Here is a 19,247-nt window from a genome sequence, read left to right as displayed (position 1 = left end):
GTGTGTGTGCATGTGTAAAAGCAGCAGGATATATATTTTAGTTCTGCTGAGCCAAATAAGACAGGTAAGGGTGAAGAAGTGACAGCCAAAGAAAAGCTCACCACAAAACGGAAAAGTTATGACAAATCAGACTATAAGGCAAAAAGAAAGTGCAGCTTTATGGTTTCATGGACAAAAGAATTTCTGTGGCTGCAATATGACGAGCTAAATAACCAGGGGTGCACATAAGTGGTCCGCAGGTGCGCATTCGCTGTCAAAATTTAAAAAAAACGCGCACAAGATATGAAGTTGCAACGCGTGTTTGCATACATAAGATTTTCTGGAGGAGGACAGACATTTGTTTAGAACTCTTAAAGATGTCGAAGAAGCAAGCTCCTTTAAGCAATTACTTTGGTGTTCCTCCACCTCCAAACAAATGTCAGAAGGAGTCCGAACCACAAAAGAAGCACGTATTCTCGGAAAAGTGGTTGCAGGAGGTGAGCTGGCTTCAAACAAATGATGAACGCACAGAGATGTGGTGCGGAATGTGCCGTGAAAATCCCACTCTAGCGGACAAAAACAGTGCTTTTTATATGGACGCAAACGCGCGTTGCAACTTCTTATCTGGTGCGCGTCTTTTATTTTGACAGCAAATGCGCACATGCGGACCACTTATGTGCACCCGTGTAAACAACATAATGTTCTGCCGGGTGTGTTGTTGGTTTTCTCTCGATTTCTGAGTCGACAAGCGCCTTTGTTACTGGGACCAGTCATTTTAAGAAAAGCCCCCATTAGAATCCATGAGAAATGCAAGAAATGCATTATTGCTCAGTCTGCAATATCTTTCCCAGAACAAACACCAATTGCAAATAACATACTAAAAATAAACCTGAAAAATCTGTTTAGAACAGCGTACTATGTTGCAAAGAGTGAACTACCACTGGCAAAATTTAGCAGTCTTTGCAAACTTCAAAAAGCAAATGGCCTAGATCTTGGTTCCACTTGTCTCTTACCCTTGACTTCGGTGGAAATTTCAAATTCAGGATCTGACACAGACTGATTCATGTCCTACACAGTTCTTACAAGTTCATAGAAATTTCTGTTCAATTAGAACCAAGTATTTGAGTTGATGATTGTAATTTTTATACAATGTTGTAATTTGTTTTTCAACAATTTTTTGATTAATGTTTTGTTTCCTTTACAATATTATACTTTAATGTATAATATTGTAAAGGAAACAAAACATCAATCCAAAAATTACTCTCTTTTTTTATTCGGGCTACTTACATTTATTTTGGGCTACCAAAAACTGAAGAGTCCCTGCCCGAAGGGCTACCAGGGATTTTGAAATTTTGAGAGCCCTGAGATATTTTTAATTACTTTTGTTTCAGCAACATTAAATTTAAAAACTGTACTTTTGAGTTAAAATATATATTTATAATTTTAATAAATGACAAATTAAAAAGGCATGAACATTTTTTTGTATCGAAAAAATATCGAACCGTGACACCAAAGTATCGAACCAAACCGTGAATTTTGTGTATCGTTGCACCCCTAATAGCAATGTCCCCAAACACGTGGCCAATGCAGTAAAACTATACCAGATAATACAAAATACAGTGGAACACTATCAGTCATGGATTGGCCTCCCCAGAGCCTGGACATTAACATTAATGAATTATTCTGTCCATCCTGACAGAGAACAGAATAAAAGGCAGCCAGCATCCAAAGAAGTGCTTTAAATGTCCTTCAAGACATCTGGTGATTTATTCCTGAGAACTACTTACAGGAATTAAAGGAGAGTTCAGGCTGTGTTGAAGAATAAAACTGGTTATATGAAATATTGATTTTCAAGTTCGTTAGAATTATACAAAAGTCTTTTTGCCTTGTATATTGCATTTCTGTAAATGTGTGCATGTTTCAATATTCTTAATAATTGTTGGACCTGAATAGAGTGGCTCAAGATTCAAGAGCTGTACTGCATGCATGGTGAAAAGAAACACATATACCAGAACAGGCTGTAAACGCACTGCTGTTGGATGTTATGTTCAGTCAGCTCATTTTAATGTTGTTCAGTTGTATGTATTTTTGTTTCTAAAGATGTCATTATGTTGCAATTTAATGTTATATATTTTAATTGACAGGGTGCATTTACATAGACATCAACCTAGATGCATTTTAACATGTCTCTGTTTCATGCATAAGTGCATCCCCTGTTGAGAAAAGGAGTGCAATTACAATGATAAGCCAATTAGGGCCTGGTAATATACAATTTTTCTTCGAATTGTGTGAGCACCTCAGGTGGTATTAGCTTGATACCTAGTTATTCAGTCATTCCAAGTGTGGTGGATTCTTTTCCTCTTTTTTTTTTTTTTTTTTTTTTTTTTAGAGAGAGAAAGGTTATAACTAAAACAGGGGGAAAATACGTAATTGGCAGGAATCACCAGACTAAGAATTTAGATTTTATTACAAATGGGCAAATGGGCTTTCATTTTGAAGAACTAAAACAACCATCAGAATGTGCCTATTAAAATGCATTGGTGATCACTAGCCGTGTTTTATTGGCTGTTCTAAAGTCTTCATTTGCAGTTTTTCATTACGAAAAGATTAACAAGCAAGAGCCGAGCACAAAATCAATGTTTAAATGATTTAAAGTGAGGCTGTGGCCCCTTTAGTTATATTGTTTCTAAGCCCATGTGCAGTCTTGCTGCCAGCCCTTTCCATTATATTCTGACATAAGAAAGATTGTGGTCTAGCTTCAAGACACAGAGTTTATTATGTATGAACTGGAAGCTGAAACAAAGGAGAGAGCATCTCATATCAAACCACTTTGCTGTGCATTTGAGTAGAGACTACAATGACTTTTGAGCATTTCTGACTTATAAAAAAAGTTTCAGATTGTAAGACAGAGACAGAAATTAATTTTGGGTTGGTGATTATGACTTTTTTTTTTTTGAGATGCAAACAGATAAAAGTTGAAATACTGAATGTGACTGAGTATGGTTTACCAAATGATTTCCTGCTAGAACAATGCTGAGTGGGAAAGTTGCCTCATGTTTTGTTTTTTTTTGGCGGGGGGTTGGCAGAAAGCAGCACTGCTCTAAATATAAAAGAGACCAGTCAGGTTTGAGAGGCTACAGGGCTCCACCCTTCTTTCTTTCCTACAAGAAAAATACAGCAGCAGTAGAAATCAATCATAATGTTCGGTACCAACCCCTTGAGACACTGCAAGAAAGAGAGCTGTCATAACTAGAGGGTTGGGAGTGTGGAAAAATAGTTTCTGGTGTCACAAAGCAAATTCTCTGTAATTGTCTGATGGCTGAGTCCGTCCATCTTTGTCTGATTTGACCCACAGCTACACCACCACGGCCATCCTCAACGTCACCGCCTAACTCATTATAGACTTTTAATATATCTTCCCGTCAAAGACGCTTTTCAATATGTTAAATAGAAACCCAGTGGGGCTGACTTCTCAAGGACAGTGAACACAGTGCCCTCTGGCTGCTGGCCAGGCCGCTCTGGCAGACTGCTTCTAAATTAACCGCTTCTCCATGCTGGCTCTGGAGGAAGGACTTATGCAGCTCGGAGTTAGTGCCCCGAGTGTTTAGCCGGCATATGCAACAGCCTGCAAAGTACAGGCTTAACAAATCAGACTAGATTGCTTCGTGGGCCTTCTAACTTCCACTTAGGGAACAAGGAGTATCAGGAGACGCAGTAGAGGGGACTGTGCATCTGTGGCCTGAGTACCCTCAAGCTGCAGTTGGTTAGTCCAGAATCTGCACTTAGGTAATTATCTGCTCTCCCCTGTTGTTGCAGAGTGGAGAATTGGTTTTTGAAATCTATGAATGGCTGTGGGGTGGATCCAAAATAGTTGTGTGGAGACTCGCACTTACATAGGACACCTCGACAAAAACAAAATGGAGTTCAAAATGTCATTAGTGAGAAGATTTTTACCATTGGCATTTACTGAAATTAGTGGAAGATATGCTAATCATCTACCATAGTACCACAGCATACAAGAAAATAACATCTAACTTCTATACAGATAATGCACAATGTTTGATTTGTTTACAACATTAATACAAAACACATTTTTTAACACATAGTGTACCTCTGTTTCTTATACATTTTGATCTGATGTGTTCATACTGTTCTACAGACAACGCCTGGCACCTTGTGAAGCAGAGCTCACTCTTTCTGGCCATGAGAAAATTAAAAGTACTGCAAGCAATTACTGGTTGGGACACATGATCCAAAGAACGAACAATGTCTTCACAGGGGGTTTGCCACAACAGTTTATTCCCAGTCAGGTACAACTTATAATTACTATACACCTATCCACACATGGGTCTGGGTCATGAGGGCAGCAGTCAAAACAGAGAAGTCCAGGCCACTCTCCATGGCCACTTCTTCCAGCACTTCAGGGGGAAACTGAGACCCAGTGAGAGATATAATCTCTCTAATGTCCTGGGTCTGCCCCAGGGTCTCTTCCTGTTGAGACCTGCCTGAAAAACTCCACTTAGCAGGTGCACAGGAGACATCCTAGTTTGATGCCTGAACCACCTCAACTAGCTTGTTATAATGTAGAAATGTAACTGCTATATTCTGAATCCCTTCTGAATGGCCAGGCCCTTTACCCTGTCTCTAAGGATGAGCCCAGACATATTAAGGAGGAAGCTCTCACTATCGTTTACTGGGACAGAATAGCCCACAACAATGAGTCAGATGAATTACACTCCCAGAGCTAAGGGATGTGGTCATATACCATTTCTAAGTCTGCAAAGCACATTTAGAGTAGTTAGGAAAGCACCTGTGCACCCTTAAGTGTTCTTGGGAAGGTCAAGAGCTGGTCTACTGTCTCACAACTTGGTCAAACCTGAGGTTTGACTAACAGGTGGACTCTCTTCTCATTACTCTTCCATAGACTTTAACAGGGAAGCTGAGGTGTGGGATCTCCCTGAAGTTGGAGCATACCCTCTGGTTCTTATTCTTGGAAAACGGGAACCAAAATCTCTAGTTTCCCAATCCAGATGCACTGTCCCTGACTTCCATGCAATGCTGCGGGGGCATGCCAACCAAAACAACTCTGACTCCTGCCTCAGTAATGGCCAAGCCGTTCCTAAGTCCCTGCTTCCTTCACAGACATGTCAGTGGAGTTAGGGAGATCCTCAATATATTCCTTCCACTGCCTAACTGGGTCAGTAGCATTCATTGCATATAATGTGAGCAGAGCTCTGCTTCTCCTTTCTGGGAGTCTGACAGTTTTTCAAAAGTCTTGTTCCATGACCATACCAAGGTCCTCAGTGAGGTGAGGCAAGGCTCCAGGGCCTGATCCCACATAAAAAAAAATTTTGTTTTGTTTTTTTTGTTTTTTTTTTGTTTAACTTACTGCTTGTTAAAGATTCTGAATAAAATAAATTCTCTGCATGTGATATATTTTTTAAGAAAGCAGAACCTTTCCACAACTACACTGGCTGTCTTGAAGTCATTGAAATTAATAAACTGAGGAGCTTCTACACATCGGATGCGATTGCTGGCAGCAACATAGCTCGATGCAGGTAAAGTCTCTGCATTTTTTGGTTTTTATTGCTAAAAACACTGTACTCACTTTTCCAAGGTGCATTACACTTTGTCCGAAGCCAGGGGGAAGCTGACTAGTAATCATGACAAATAAAACTTGAATTCTCTACTTCTTTCTGGGATTGCAGTCAAAAATATGTCTATTTGTTAAATGACTGCGCCTCTTATTTACTGAGTAATTTCACTTAATACAAATCAGAATTTTTTAAAGCCTGTATAATTTATGTCAGATTGGCTTTTGGCCACTCAAACTTTTGATCAATCTTCCAGATTCACTGTGCATGCCATACAAGCCTCCACAACAAGTTCCTCAAGTCTGGAAGCTCAATCACCTACCTTTGACATAGTGTTTGCAACAACGTTTGCAGTTCCCACACAAGCGCCAGAACATCCAATGAATGAACCTCAAGTTTGCCGCGACAGTCTTTGCCACAACGGAGGGACGTGCCTTCAGCTGCAGCCACCTGGTGAAGCTCAGCTTTCTTGTCACTGTCCGCTTCATTTCACTGGAACGTTTTGTGAAAAAGGTAGGCTTTTGCATTCACCTGGTGGTGTTTACGCTACATTCATATACACAATACATAGACCACACACAGGCTGTACAAAGCTTAAAGACCTACTGTACTGTGACCTCTACAGTGGAATCATCAAGAGACAGCCAACAAATTATGTTGGTTAATATATGCTGAGCCTCTTTGGCTAATAGGTTTCACTATGAGGGAGAATAGTCGGTTGCATTAGGAATTTTGAGTGATGTGAATTATTCAGTATATGATTAATGAAATGAAAGATCTATATAAGCAGCTCAAACCATTGGTGTGCTTCTAAGTTCACCCCTAGAACACGCTGAGAATGAGAATGTGACCTTGCAGCACTTGTTCAACATTCAGCTGAAGCGTTCACGTCTGTCCCAACCAAAAAATATTTATTTTGTACCAAACACTCCGACACTAATACTAGGGAGACGGTAGTACTACACGCACATACCAAGGAGCTGTTCCTTTGCAGATTCCTTCACAGTTCTCTTGATGTACCTCCTGACATCCCTCTGTTGCCATGCATGATATCCTGAAAGTGTAAAATAATAAATAAATAAATGCTTCCTGTATTTTGCCATTGTAGTCAGTTCCTGTCAGGGATAACAGAAGTAACACTAGAATGTGTGAGTTAATAGTTTGTGTACTTGATAACGCAAGCCAAGCTGCTGAGAGAAATCTCAAATTCTGTGTTGTGATAGCAGTGTGCAGTGCAGCTACAATATATGATTAACATTTCAACACGGATTAAAAGAGTATTGTACTTCTAATATGAATTAAACATGTTGATGGCTAATTACATTTGTTAAATTAACTGTGGTGTGTTTGACCTGTTTCTTGTTACAATATGGTGGGCAATTAAAGTTAACGTAATGAGGACTGGAAATCAAATGGTATCAATTTAGCCTCTTTCTATCAGTGGCTGTCCTTTCAGAACCAAGAAAACAGGAGCATAAGTATAAGGAGTGCTGGTTCCTTGGATGATTTCTACCTGTAGTAGAAAAACAATGTTTATTTTGAGGCAAGAGAGCATATGACTAGTAATTTGTGGGGCTCCAACATCGTTGCCTGAAATAGGTGGAACCTGTTGCACATTCGTTTTAAGCCGTAAATCACTGCATCCCCTTATCAATTAGTCCCATCCACTCTAAGATATTAGCGGAAAACAAAGCAGGCAAACATAAAAATTCTATTAAAAAATAAAGAGTAGTAGTTAAATATGTTACCTGAAAACTTTCTTTACTATTTATTGATGATAGAAGATGTGCTGTTTTAAAATTTGTGGGTGAAATGTCAAATCATGATATGGGAACTAGCAACTACAGTGCTAACAGTAGCTTAGTTAGCTAACAACAGTCGATAAGAATCTTCCTGTAAAGCCTATTATTTCCTTATGTAAAATCACAGTGATAAACAAAAAGAAAACTGAAGCCTTTCTTTGTCCATTTCTGCCTAATCTCTTGTTTTAAAAATAACAACAGATAAATTTTGAGTGTTAAACCTGCCACTCTTATTGTTTGAGCTGCAGGTGCCATGTGCAAGAACAGGTGGCTAGACAGGGAAAGGGAGAGGACACAGTCAACATTCAGTTGTGAGTAGGGTTGCCAACTCCCTGAAAAATAAATAAGGGACACCTCGTGGCCAGGGCCGGGCAACCCAGTTGTCTTCACCCTTCCCAGTGTGGTAGCTCTTTTTGTGTGTGTGTGTGTGTGTGAAATTATTTTTTAACCATTTGACTTGAATTTGATTTGAGCAGATGCATATTCTTTGTGATATGACCATATGGGAAACAAATGATCATTTAGCCATTTATTTTTAGCTCAAAATGACAACATTAACACAGTAAAACAGGTCTCTTTCTTAAACAGAAGCCTGTCATGCTTAACTTTTGAGAATATAAGTAAATCTTTCTTTAAAAGAACTCTGTCCTGCTTAACTTAAAATTATATAAATTAATAGAAAGCAATAGAACGAAAAATATTCTTGTAACAGTGCACATATAGTGCATTTAGTACAATTGGCTTCATTTGAGGTATTATTTCAGCTTTTCTAAAGCTAATCAGCTGCTCCTGTTTGTAAACCCGCTTGTTCCCATGATTACGCATCTTAACTCATCATTATTACTCATCTATGTATTACTGTCATCTATTTGTTGTAATCATCTATCCTTGCAGTTGTTTATTACACAAAATAAATGATATTATCACACTTCTGGCCACATAGCGCTGCTATTCACTGCACATGCCCATATTAACCTTAACCAGAGGGTTTAAAAAAAACAAACCAGTGTTTACATACCATATCTGCTTCAGCCTGGCCTGGTGGACAAAAAATTGGTTAAGGATTCCCCGAGCTTTCATGCCCCTCGTGTTCTTCATGTGCCCACCATTAGAAGCATGCCTATGGAAAAAGTGTGCCGGCACACAGTGCAGTGCGCTTTATAGGTGTTATCGTGCACTTTTCCAGCCAGATGTTTTCCTTTTCCCATTCCTCCCCGTACTTTTGCAGCCTTTTTTTTTTTCTTTCTCTGAGCGAACAAACATTGCTGCTCTAACGCTGGGCTTACACTGTGCGATTTTTGGCCCATTTTGAGCCGATTTTTGAGTCGTGCGACCGATTTGGTGATCGGCCCAATTTTGGCCTTCATCGTGCATCGTGTAGTATACGTGGGGTAACGAGAAGCGATTAACACCTCACGAGCAGCTCCCGATCATCAATCGCTCGTGAGGGTGTCACCGCAGCCGCTCACACTGCTCACGCGCAAACACGTAAACGTCGGTGAAAAAGATGATCTGGACACAAGCGATGGAGGCGCAACTTGTAGAACTTTGGAAAGCTCATCCGAGCCTTTTCGATGTGGCATCACAAAATTATCACGACCACAACAACCGTGAAAATAGTTGGATTTACACTGCTGCTTAATCACAGCTGCCTGATCAGTGTTTTTCATTAGCAATTTAGCAAAGTTGATGGTGGTGGTGTGTCTGTGTGAGTGAAAGACAGAGAGAGCAACAGAATTTCTGTTATAACCTTCATTTTATGGAGGCACAGTGTGAGCACTCAGGTCGCATCAGAGCATCGGGCGGTATAGTGTGAGACCTGCATCGTGACCTACCAACTTCTAACCCCTGTGAGTCAATCGTGCAGTTTGAGCAGGAGCTGAATAACGTGACTGAAAAAATTGCACAGTGTCTGCCCAGCTTTAGGTGTACTGTCGTCCGAGACTTGCACCGCAGTGTCGGCGTATGTTTCCCTGTTGACCATGCTTGTTGTTGTGGTCATCTGTTGTCTTCCGGTATTTTCTCCGCAAGCGACCTTTCCTCGACCAATGAGATAAGCGGTAATCTGAATTGTCATACTCAAATTGTCATAAGTGTGCTGTCAGCTCATTGATCACAAAGCAGGAGAGGGGCTGGGAATTATGTTTTCAAACAAAGCGTTAATTCCATTAACATTTATAGACTACTTTTGATTCTCACTGTATTACGGGACAAAGTGCGTCCCTTATTAGCTCAATACGGGACGATTCCGTTTTTTAAGGGACGGTTGGCAACCCTAGTTGTGAGTAATACCAAAAGCAATGTTCTGCTGGATGAAAATAAAAACAATTTCAAAAGGTAATCTAAGCCATCAGTTGTGAATAGTTTTCAATTTTTGCTTATTTGTGTCCATGTGAGAAGATATTACTTGTTCTGAGAAACTCAGTTCTCTGACAGTTTGAATGCTCTCTGTGTGGGCTTTAACTAAATTAGGATCTTTTGATAACAGAAGCCACTAAATGTGATACGTGCAGAGAAAATTTTGAGAGATTTACATTCTTCTTCGTGCTAAAGTTGTTCCGAAAACAGTGTTAGGTTTGCGTTCACCTTTGCAACCTTTGTAAATGACTAAATCAGATGGCATAATCTTATGTTTATGAAACATGTGGAATCCTGACAGAACGCTGCTCAAAGCTAATATTAACAGTCATTAATGTGGCAGGAGCAGCCTGTATGCACCTGGCACCCTGATTTGACACATCTGCCATGTGTTCTCAAAATGCTAATTTACAGGTGTTTAAGTAATCAACTGAAATATTATGTTTCTCTCCAGGCGCTGTAACAAAAGTGATGCTATTTTTAAGGCTTCACACTGATTCGATTTTCCCGTGGGAGAGCGCTATGTCGAGGAAAGCAGTGCCCCCCCTTTGCTCGCATGACAGAGATGCTTCTTTGTTAAGCCGGTTATTAAAGATCCTTTGGCCAGCGTCTAAACAGCCTGTAGAGATCAGAGAATATGATTCATTCATTGACTCATTTGTTCTTTCAACCATTTCAAGTTCAGGAAAAAAAAAAAGTGTCACAAAATATCATCATTTGTAGCTGCTGCACATGAGCAAGCTTAAGGCTGACTTCAGTACCGTAATTGGAAATGAACCCTGATAAATCAAGCCTGCATTATGACATGATTGTTACATATTATATGTAGTAAATTCCCACCATGATAAAATATATCCACTGTTATGTTAGAGCTGATGATACAGTCTCACGATCACGGGTTGTGCCCTCAGCCTTTCCCTTTCAAGCAGTGAGTTCCTGCTTATTCCTCAACTTGTCATAAACTTTTCCTTTAAATATCAGCAGTGGCCTTTTGGTGTCATTTCTGCTGAGTTTGTGAAATTGCACCTCCTCAAAAGCAGTCTAGTCTCTCAGGTTTAACAGAGCGCAGTCTCATGTGGGCACTCATCGTATGATGTGCTTTGCAAGACTAGTTCTTCGCCCGCAGACAGAGTCCCGGGGCTGTTTACATGCTGACAAAGTCTGTGCATGTGAATTGCTGCAGCATCTTTGCTAGGTGACAACCTTGTCTTCACATCTTGTTGAATTAAGTAATGGGCACAAGAGAACAGTGGAGCAAGTCACCCCTGCTCTCAGTTAATTATAGACACGTCATACCGCATAGTGACTAATGATGTGGACTTGTTTGTGTCCTAGATGAAACGCTGACATGTCATACTTCACATATCCAAAAATAATAATAATAATAATAACAACAACCAGGAAGTATTGTGTTACCAACAGTTAAGAATGAATCACGACACGAGAGTGGCTAATTTCATCTGAGCCATAGTTTTTGCCTACTTAGCCATGTAAGACTGAAGTAATACAGTGAAGTTAAAGAGTCCCAGTGCTCTGTCTCAGTAAATTAAGACAGTAGCTTTTCTTTGTAATGGCAATAGATTTATTCAGTGTGGAAAAAAAACAAACATACTGTTTGAAATTACACTTATTTTTCTTAAGGCACCCCATGCTGATCATCATCTGTTTTGTAAGTGGATGGTTCATTAAATGTGTTCCAGAAATATACTTTTTTACTCTAAAAGAAAAGGAGCAGGAAGAAAAAGAAGGAAATGAAGGAAACCAAAATCTATATTGTTATCATTCATAATCCACCCTTTTGCTTTTCATTCCTTAAATTATTTTCCAAATTATTATTTTTCTGTAATAATTATGATACTTTTAATAGATCATAAGTGCCTTTTTTTTTTATAATGAATGTGTTTACATCTGTCAGTGCGCCCCAGGGTGGCTGTGGTTACAATGTAGCTAGCCATTACCAGTGTGTGAATGTGTGTGTGAATGGGTGAATGACTGGACGTGTAAAGCGCTTTGGGGTCCTTAGGGACTAGTAAAGCGCTATATAAATACAGGCCATTCACCATTTACTTACTGTATTTATGTATGTACTATATGTATACTTGGTCACAGCTCCATTAGAACTGCAACCACAACTAATAATAATAATAATAATAATGGATACTTTATTGATCCCCATGGGGAAATTACTTGTTTTTCTCTGCATTTGACCCATTCACTCAGTGAAGCAGTGGGCAGCCCACTAAGCAGGCGCCCGGGGAGCAGTGTGTAGGGACGGTACCTTGCTCAGGGGTACCTCAGGGTAGCCGTTAAGTGGATTCGAACCGCCGACCTTCCGATCATGGGGCGACCACTTTACCTACTGAGCTATCCCTGCCCCTAACTACACGTGTTAGCAGTCAACAAAGAAATGTGGCTCTACATTTGCAGCCAGCACACATCTCTTTTATCACAAAATTGATAAAATGCGATATAATAACAACTATGACCAAAAACATCGGAGTCAGCTTTAGTCTGAATCATATGAGCAGTTCCTACTTAAGGAGCTTGAGTGCATTCACTTATGTTTGGCCCTGGAAGTGCTCCGCTGGTAGGATGTACCATAATCCAGGCTAGTGCTTTTGGTTCAGTGAGTGTTCGATATTACCTAGCCACCCATCACATGGTTTTGTCAAGATAAAAGCAGTCCAGCTGAGCATATCAGAGTTTTAAGGTATGATAAATTGTCTCTTCAGAGAAGGCACAGTAGGTAGTAGACCTCAGCAAAGACTTTCTATCAAGCATGCAAGAAATCAGTTAAAAGACACTACAAAAATTATACACACACACACCATCATGGAGTAAATGGTTGAAAGAAGAAGATATAAAAGGTGAAACCATTATTCAGGCTTGGTGTGTATTAATCATGACCTACTGCTTTTAGCTCATTGAGTTGTGTCTTTGCTTCTCGGGAATCTGAAGCCATGGTTTTGGATGTTGGCCAGAAATGAATAATACAATGAAAGTTGAGGTTTTTTCAATTGAGTCCTTAACTACTTTTGTTTAACCACAACATCAGTCCAAGAAGCTTTTTCATTTCATTTTTGTTTTTCCCTAAAGTGCCTTTTTATGTATCTATCTGCATCTTTTTACATCTTTTCCTTTGACCTTATCCAGTCCAAACAATCATGCTAATTATACTGATTTTATTTATAACAGTAACAAATATATTTGTTAGAAAATCATCTTATAAAATGCCAAATGTGCCACCATGGAGATGATATTATCAGAAAGTGGGAACCTTGTCTATAAATGTAGTTGGGAGAAATAATAAACCATTAAAAAAAATGAAAAGACATTGTGGTGAACCTTTCCTGCTTTTGTTTCCGTTTCGTGTTTGACATTAATTGGACCTGATGAGGGGTTGTCAGATTCCTGCTTTGCCAACTCACTGGCTAGGTGCTGGCAGCTCTTTATGTGGGCATCTAGTGTGTGTTTGCTGTAATGGCTGGTGCCTTTTAAAATGAGCCAGTTCAGTCTTCCTTACTCAGAAATTGCCAACAGATATTATAGGATTGATTTATCATTTTCACCCCCAAGGAAACCACGCCTTCCACAACAAAAGCAACACAATTTTTGTTTTCTCTTTCTGTGTAATTTGAAGCATTGGCTGTCATGTCTGCTCCACATAATTCTATGTGCAACTCGGAGGATTCGTGTGCTCTGGTTGGTCAGGAAATCAGCGAGGGTAGGAAAGTGTCTGAGCGGCTCTTCAGTCCAAGCAAAGTAAAAAAAAAAAAAAAAGGAATATAACTATGTGAAAAATGATATGACGGGAAACTCATCTCTGGTGTTGGTCTAGCGACTGATCATTAAACTGGACCAAGTCAGTGTCCCATGGGCCCCCGGGCCACTGGACAGTCCTTATTGTCAAACCCTGCAATTCACCTTGGTGATATTTTCACTTACTGTACGACTTGAATCCTTTTCCTAGGCTCATTAAGGCCATTTTCAGAATGCCCTGTTGACACGAATGACTGATACAGAGGAATTGCGTTATCCCTGTTGCCATGAGTGAACCCACTAACAATGCATTAGCTGTCCAAGAGTAGTTCCTGACTCACAAATCAAGCAGCCCAACAGTAATTTTTGAAAAAGAGCTGCAGCCAGTTACACAAACCAGTAGCAGGCTACAATACGCTGCATAAATGTGACCACAGGAGAATGCATTTTCTCAAAACCTTGAAACAATACTGCATAATGTGAGTAAGGCTGAGCACATATAAAAGACAATGTTTGCTGCAGGAAAACATTAGATATCGGATTAACCTTTAACCTGATTTTAAATAAACGTGTAGTGTCACAGAGCTGTGGTAAGGTATACATGTCTATAAGCACATTACTTGAATAACATCTGTGGTTGGTCAAAAATCCTCAAATATTTCATATAAAAGATAAAAACATAAGGCCTGTACCTCCTCTGGTGCTGTCACACTAGAGTAAAGTAAGAATGGCAATCTCCTTGCTACAACTAAAAATCAAGGTTTGCTAACTTTTGCGTCCTGTGACCAAATGGTTGCCCGGTGGGAGGCAAACTGTCTCCAAAAAGAATGGGGAAGGTTTGCAAATGATATTTCATAAACATGGACAGATTCCAACATGCTGCAATCAACTAGATTCAGCTCAACTTGTCTGCCATGTATCTCTTTACTGATGAAATCACTGTTCATCAGCAACTACTGTTTGTGGAACGATTTCTACATTCTTGTTTCAGATATGTGAGTATGTGGCTGGACTCTGAATGTCAGTAGTTAATATGAATTTTTGTGTATGTTAAAGGCAGCAGATTTGCAACAGATGGCAAAAGATTTACGATATTTGCCAATTTACTTCAGTTAATCGTGTATTATCACAAACAGATTGCACGTAATTGCCAACATGATTCCATTCAGTCACAAACAGCAGACGTACTCTGCCTTATTGCCATTTTATCGCTTTCTTAACATATCATAATCGTTTTGAAGATGGCAACTGACTGCGAGTGGTAACATTTCTGGTCCCCATCTTGAAAGCAACCATGTCAAACGAGATGAGATCGCAAGCTCGTTGCACACAGTCGTAGTAATTCTGTTCATGTCACGGTCTCCAACCTCTGCTTTCCCTGTAGCATTGCAGCCAGAGACCTAACCCCTCTTATCACTGCAAGTGGTCAGAACTGTACTTTCATAAACATAGCAGGGGTTTTTATCGATGGAGTTCGAGAACTTTTTAACCATACCTTGTATAAGCATAAAGTTAGTCTATAATATCGCCTCCATTATAGGCATCCCTAGAGATTTCCCCTGCTACAACTTCATATTCTTCTTATTCCATTTCTTTTACTTTGTAGTCTGTTCTAAATATTGTCAATCATTCACATCCTACTTTAAAAATCCATTTGATCCAACATCAAAACGCAAAAAAGTGAACACTGGAGTCATGAAAGAACATTCTCATATATCATGCAATAAAAAAATATCTCTCTATTTTTTTTGTACCCAACACATATTGTATATTATGAGCTCTCAACTTGAGAGCTGGACTGTTTTGTTAGAATCCCCTGAGCTGAAGTCAAGGTGGCCTATTTTGAATTGGCTGTCATGTACCTGAGCAGTAAGCTATCCACCAGGTGTACAAAGTCCTTTGTGTAAAGGCCAACATATCATCACAGGCTTGCGAAGTTGATGACCTGAGTGTGTACCTCCTCCACCTCTCCTTATAGTCATATCACTTTGTCATCCAATGGGAAATGACACTCTAGCACATAGCCCTGACAAGGCCCTGCTGATTCTGCACACAGATGGCTGTCTATGCTGCAAAGGCACACAGCAGCCAGTTTTTGCTCTTCTGTTTGCAAACAACAGCCCTGTAGGGCATTGCTTTTACAAGATATGTCATTCTTCATTTATATATAAGTATATTGTCTAATGGTCAATAAAGTGTGTATGAGGGGTTTTTTTTGTCCAAGTAATATTACAATTCTAATTCTCTTACACCATGTAAGCTCAAAGCATCAATTTGCATCTAATGCTTGTTTCCAGATGCCACAGTATATATCCCTTCATTCGATGGAACTTCCTACTTGGAGCTACGGCCGCTTGCGTTGCTTCTCCAGCCTTCTGGTGTCAGCAATAATCGACCCGCAGGAGTCAAGGACACCCCCGTTTTTCTCTGTTTGACAGTGAAAACCCGATCCAGACAAGGAACGATCCTCTACAGTGAGTACAGTCTTTCCCATTACCAGTAAAGACCTGCAAAGGAACCTTATAATAGAGTGTTTCCCCCTTAACTATATCTTTACAGGTGTAATATAAGGTGAAATAAAAGCCATCACTTCTTTTATACTGCATTGTCGTGCAAGAAGATGCTAATTTATCCAATAAGTAATTCAGCTGCCATTGATGGAAATTCCTCTACTTGTATCAACATTTACACCAAAAAATGAGTTTGCTTTGTTTTCAGGAAGTTAAATCAGAGGCTCAATAGCTTATTTGTGTCATTTACATTTAAATTTAATCCAGAGCCAGCATCCTATTTGCTTAGCTGATCTTGTGCTTTCTGAAATTAACACAATTCCAATAGCCACCAACTCTAAATTTCACAAATTAGCATTTCATTAACATCTCATTTGTGCAATCTGCACAAAAACAAAGTGTACTCATGAGAAGTACACTTTGGGGTTGTGTGCTGGACTATTTCTTGTCCAGATGCAATAATTTGCTTTTAAAAAGCCATTTCCTCTTATTTCCTCAGAATTAAACAAAATATATATTGTCTTAGTAAATGTAAGAGAATGTGTTAACGTCTTCAGAATGCATCTTGACTCTTGGGTGATTGGCAGAACAAGTGAAACAGGTTTATTTGCAGAAAACAGACATAGTGGCATTGATAAGAGCCTCTCAGAAGACAAGTCTATACTGCTTAATGGTTTCTGGACAAGCAGCAAAAATTCATCTGCTGTCATGCTCGTTGTCTCTTTATAGATGCTCTCGACCTCCTCTGTGGGAACGTCATGTTTTCAGAAGTTGATTACACTGACATGTTTACATAAGCTCCAGCAAACACAACTGCTCTGCAACAGTTGTTATGCCAAAGAAAACAAGAAATACGAGAGTGAATGAGAATCGCATTTGATCAGCGTTCTGTAACATATTCAAAACGTACCTAATGCTATTTTACATATAGATATTTTCTTCTTGTTTGATTGTTTCATTTTAATCACGTAAAATCTCAAGAAGGGTCTGGCCAAGACAGCAGCAAACCTAGTTACAACTATCAAACTACACAGACACAATATCCATTTCATGTATAGTGAAACAAATCAAGGGCGAAACACATCGAATCTCAAAAACAGTTTGACTGCAAATTTAGGAGCAATCACCCTGACCGAGGCTGCTATTTTCTCCATCCTTGAAATGACTTCAGTTTCCCCCCAAAGTAACCAGCTCTGACAATTTCAGGTCCTTCTGGACATTATTCCAGAGAATGTGGCGGCATATTTATTACACAAGAGATATGTAAAGAGTCTGGGCTAAAGCAATAGTCTATTGTGTTTCCCTTTCACTTTAAAAGAATACATGCACTGATCAATCTCAAGTATTAATATTAAAAAAAAGCCACTGGCCTGACTTTAAATGTCACCCAGGGCATGCAGTGAGTCATCTATTGATGCAGGGAATTGTGGGATACAAATACAGCTCTTACGTTTCCAAGGCTGCAAGTAAAAGGACACAGAAACCTAGAGAGTATCTTGTGCCATAGCTGCCATTCAGTCAATGTTTAATTAGTTATGACATTTTCAGCAAATAAGTGGATTCAGCTACAACCAAATGTTAAGATAATGTGTCAGGAGCACCATGTACTTCTCAGAAGGAAACGCAAACAGTGCTCTGGTGGAGGATTACAGATAGCCTTGTCTTCTGTCGACAGCTGGGAGTTTTTTTGCTGTTACAGTGCTGATGATTGAGCTGTGAGGTAAAAGCGAACAAAGGAATCCTCATAAGGCAAGAGCTGGACACTCACACGCAGAGATAGTATTGGGATCACCCTTTATGTCCACTGTGAGCTCTACACTGTATGTCTGCCTGCTGCCAGCTCTTTTGTTCCCACACCTGTGCACACACATACACACTCTCCTTTGTTAAAGTAGAAGATTGGGGTGGGTAGGCCAGGCAACCCCGAGTAGACCCTCATAACAATGGAGTATTGTTTTGGGAAGAGAAGAGTCAGTGATTTTTTTTTTTTTTTTTTTTGAGGACTGAGAAAGCTGAGCCATGAGAACTTTAGTTAATTTACCCTGCTTTGTGTGTATTACACATCTGTTCAAAATATGTATGCATATATTAAGTATCAGCCAGCTTAGGGGTGAATCCAGAGCATGAACGCATTGAGCTGCTCTAATAAAAAAGCATCCAACTCTGGGTCTCCGTGGACCGGCTCCTCGCTCTAAAAACTGCATCCACCTTGAGTTTAGGAGCCTCTCGTTGTTCCCGTGTTACAGCACAGCAAGTCAGGTGCAAGTGCAACAGAACTGTAATCAGCATACATTGTGTGGCGATCATGGGTAATTTATTCTATACCCACCAGCAGAAGACATCATAACATTCATCTTTCTGGTGTAACCTAGATCAACCTCTTATCGGTGACATCGTCTACAGGTCCTGGACCTATTAAACAGCTCAGTACACCTCAGGGTTAAACCGTATTTCCTCTCCTTTGATCATAATGTGGAATTTCTGGCTTGACTAACTGTAATGAGAGTGGCGAGGAGTAAATCCAGGAGTTGTTTAAAATTCAGGTGTGAAATATCCCCTCGAACCCAAAATATGTGATGCAACTGCAGAAGAGTGTATGTTAATTCATTTAACAGTCTTACATTATCACTAGGAAGTTATGCTTGTACCAGCTGACTTTTGTTATGCAGTTTAATTCTGAAAGAACTAACAGAATTATTCTTTCTGTGTGCTTTTGACACTATAGGCTATTTTGTGGGGGGGAAAGGTGGTTTTACTTTTACTATTCTTTGGGGTAATAATAGCTTGACTTTTCTTCACTGGGCTGACATTGGCCTCCCACGATGGCTACTGAGTGAATTAGCGTTGCACCAAAGACTTAAATCTTTGTATTTAAAGAGCTGTTAATTAGGCTGCACTCAGAATGTAATAGAAGTCTAAATTAGTGCTTTATATAGGGTTGGTGTATTTGAAAGGTCAGCCAGCTAAACCTTAAATAGACATAGACAATGGTAACATCAATTTAAAGACAGCTATACGGTATCCTGTCTGACACGGGCGCTTAATTACAGTGTTCAAAAATCAACCAGTCAGTAAATTAAGGAATGAAAAGTCTTTTTAAAATGACATATTCCCAATATATGTGCATTTTTATTATATGCTAAAAATCTTTCTTTATCTATAAAATCCAAATCTACATTTGGTTTGTGTTGCAGAGATTTAGGGTATATTATTAAGGACTTTTTTAAAAATGTCAAATGATGAAT

General features: G+C 39.5%; 1 protein-coding gene across 1 annotated transcript in view; it reads left to right on the top strand.

Moving 5' to 3' along the window:
• LOC146655767 (protein eyes shut homolog) overlaps positions 1 to 19,247 on the top strand; it is a 95,092-nt gene that overhangs the window by 22,777 nt on the left and 53,068 nt on the right. Inside the window, exons 4-6 of the mRNA XM_085428894.1 lie at positions 5,425 to 5,537; positions 5,830 to 6,086; positions 15,790 to 15,966. Coding sequence (XP_085285020.1) covers positions 5,954 to 6,086; positions 15,790 to 15,966 — 310 coding nt within the window. The 5' untranslated portion in view covers positions 5,425 to 5,537; positions 5,830 to 5,953. The remainder of the gene's footprint in view (positions 1 to 5,424; positions 5,538 to 5,829; positions 6,087 to 15,789; positions 15,967 to 19,247) is intronic.

The sequence above is a fragment of the Rhamphochromis longiceps genome, linkage group LG13, assembly GCF_057381845.1.
Source record: "Rhamphochromis longiceps isolate RC_006_pf linkage group LG13, R_longiceps_female_GT1.1, whole genome shotgun sequence".
In the NCBI taxonomy this organism is placed as follows: domain Eukaryota; kingdom Metazoa; phylum Chordata; class Actinopteri; order Cichliformes; family Cichlidae; genus Rhamphochromis; species Rhamphochromis longiceps.
The sequence above is the reverse complement of the archived record's forward strand: the minus strand, read 5'-3'. Positions and strand labels throughout refer to the sequence as shown.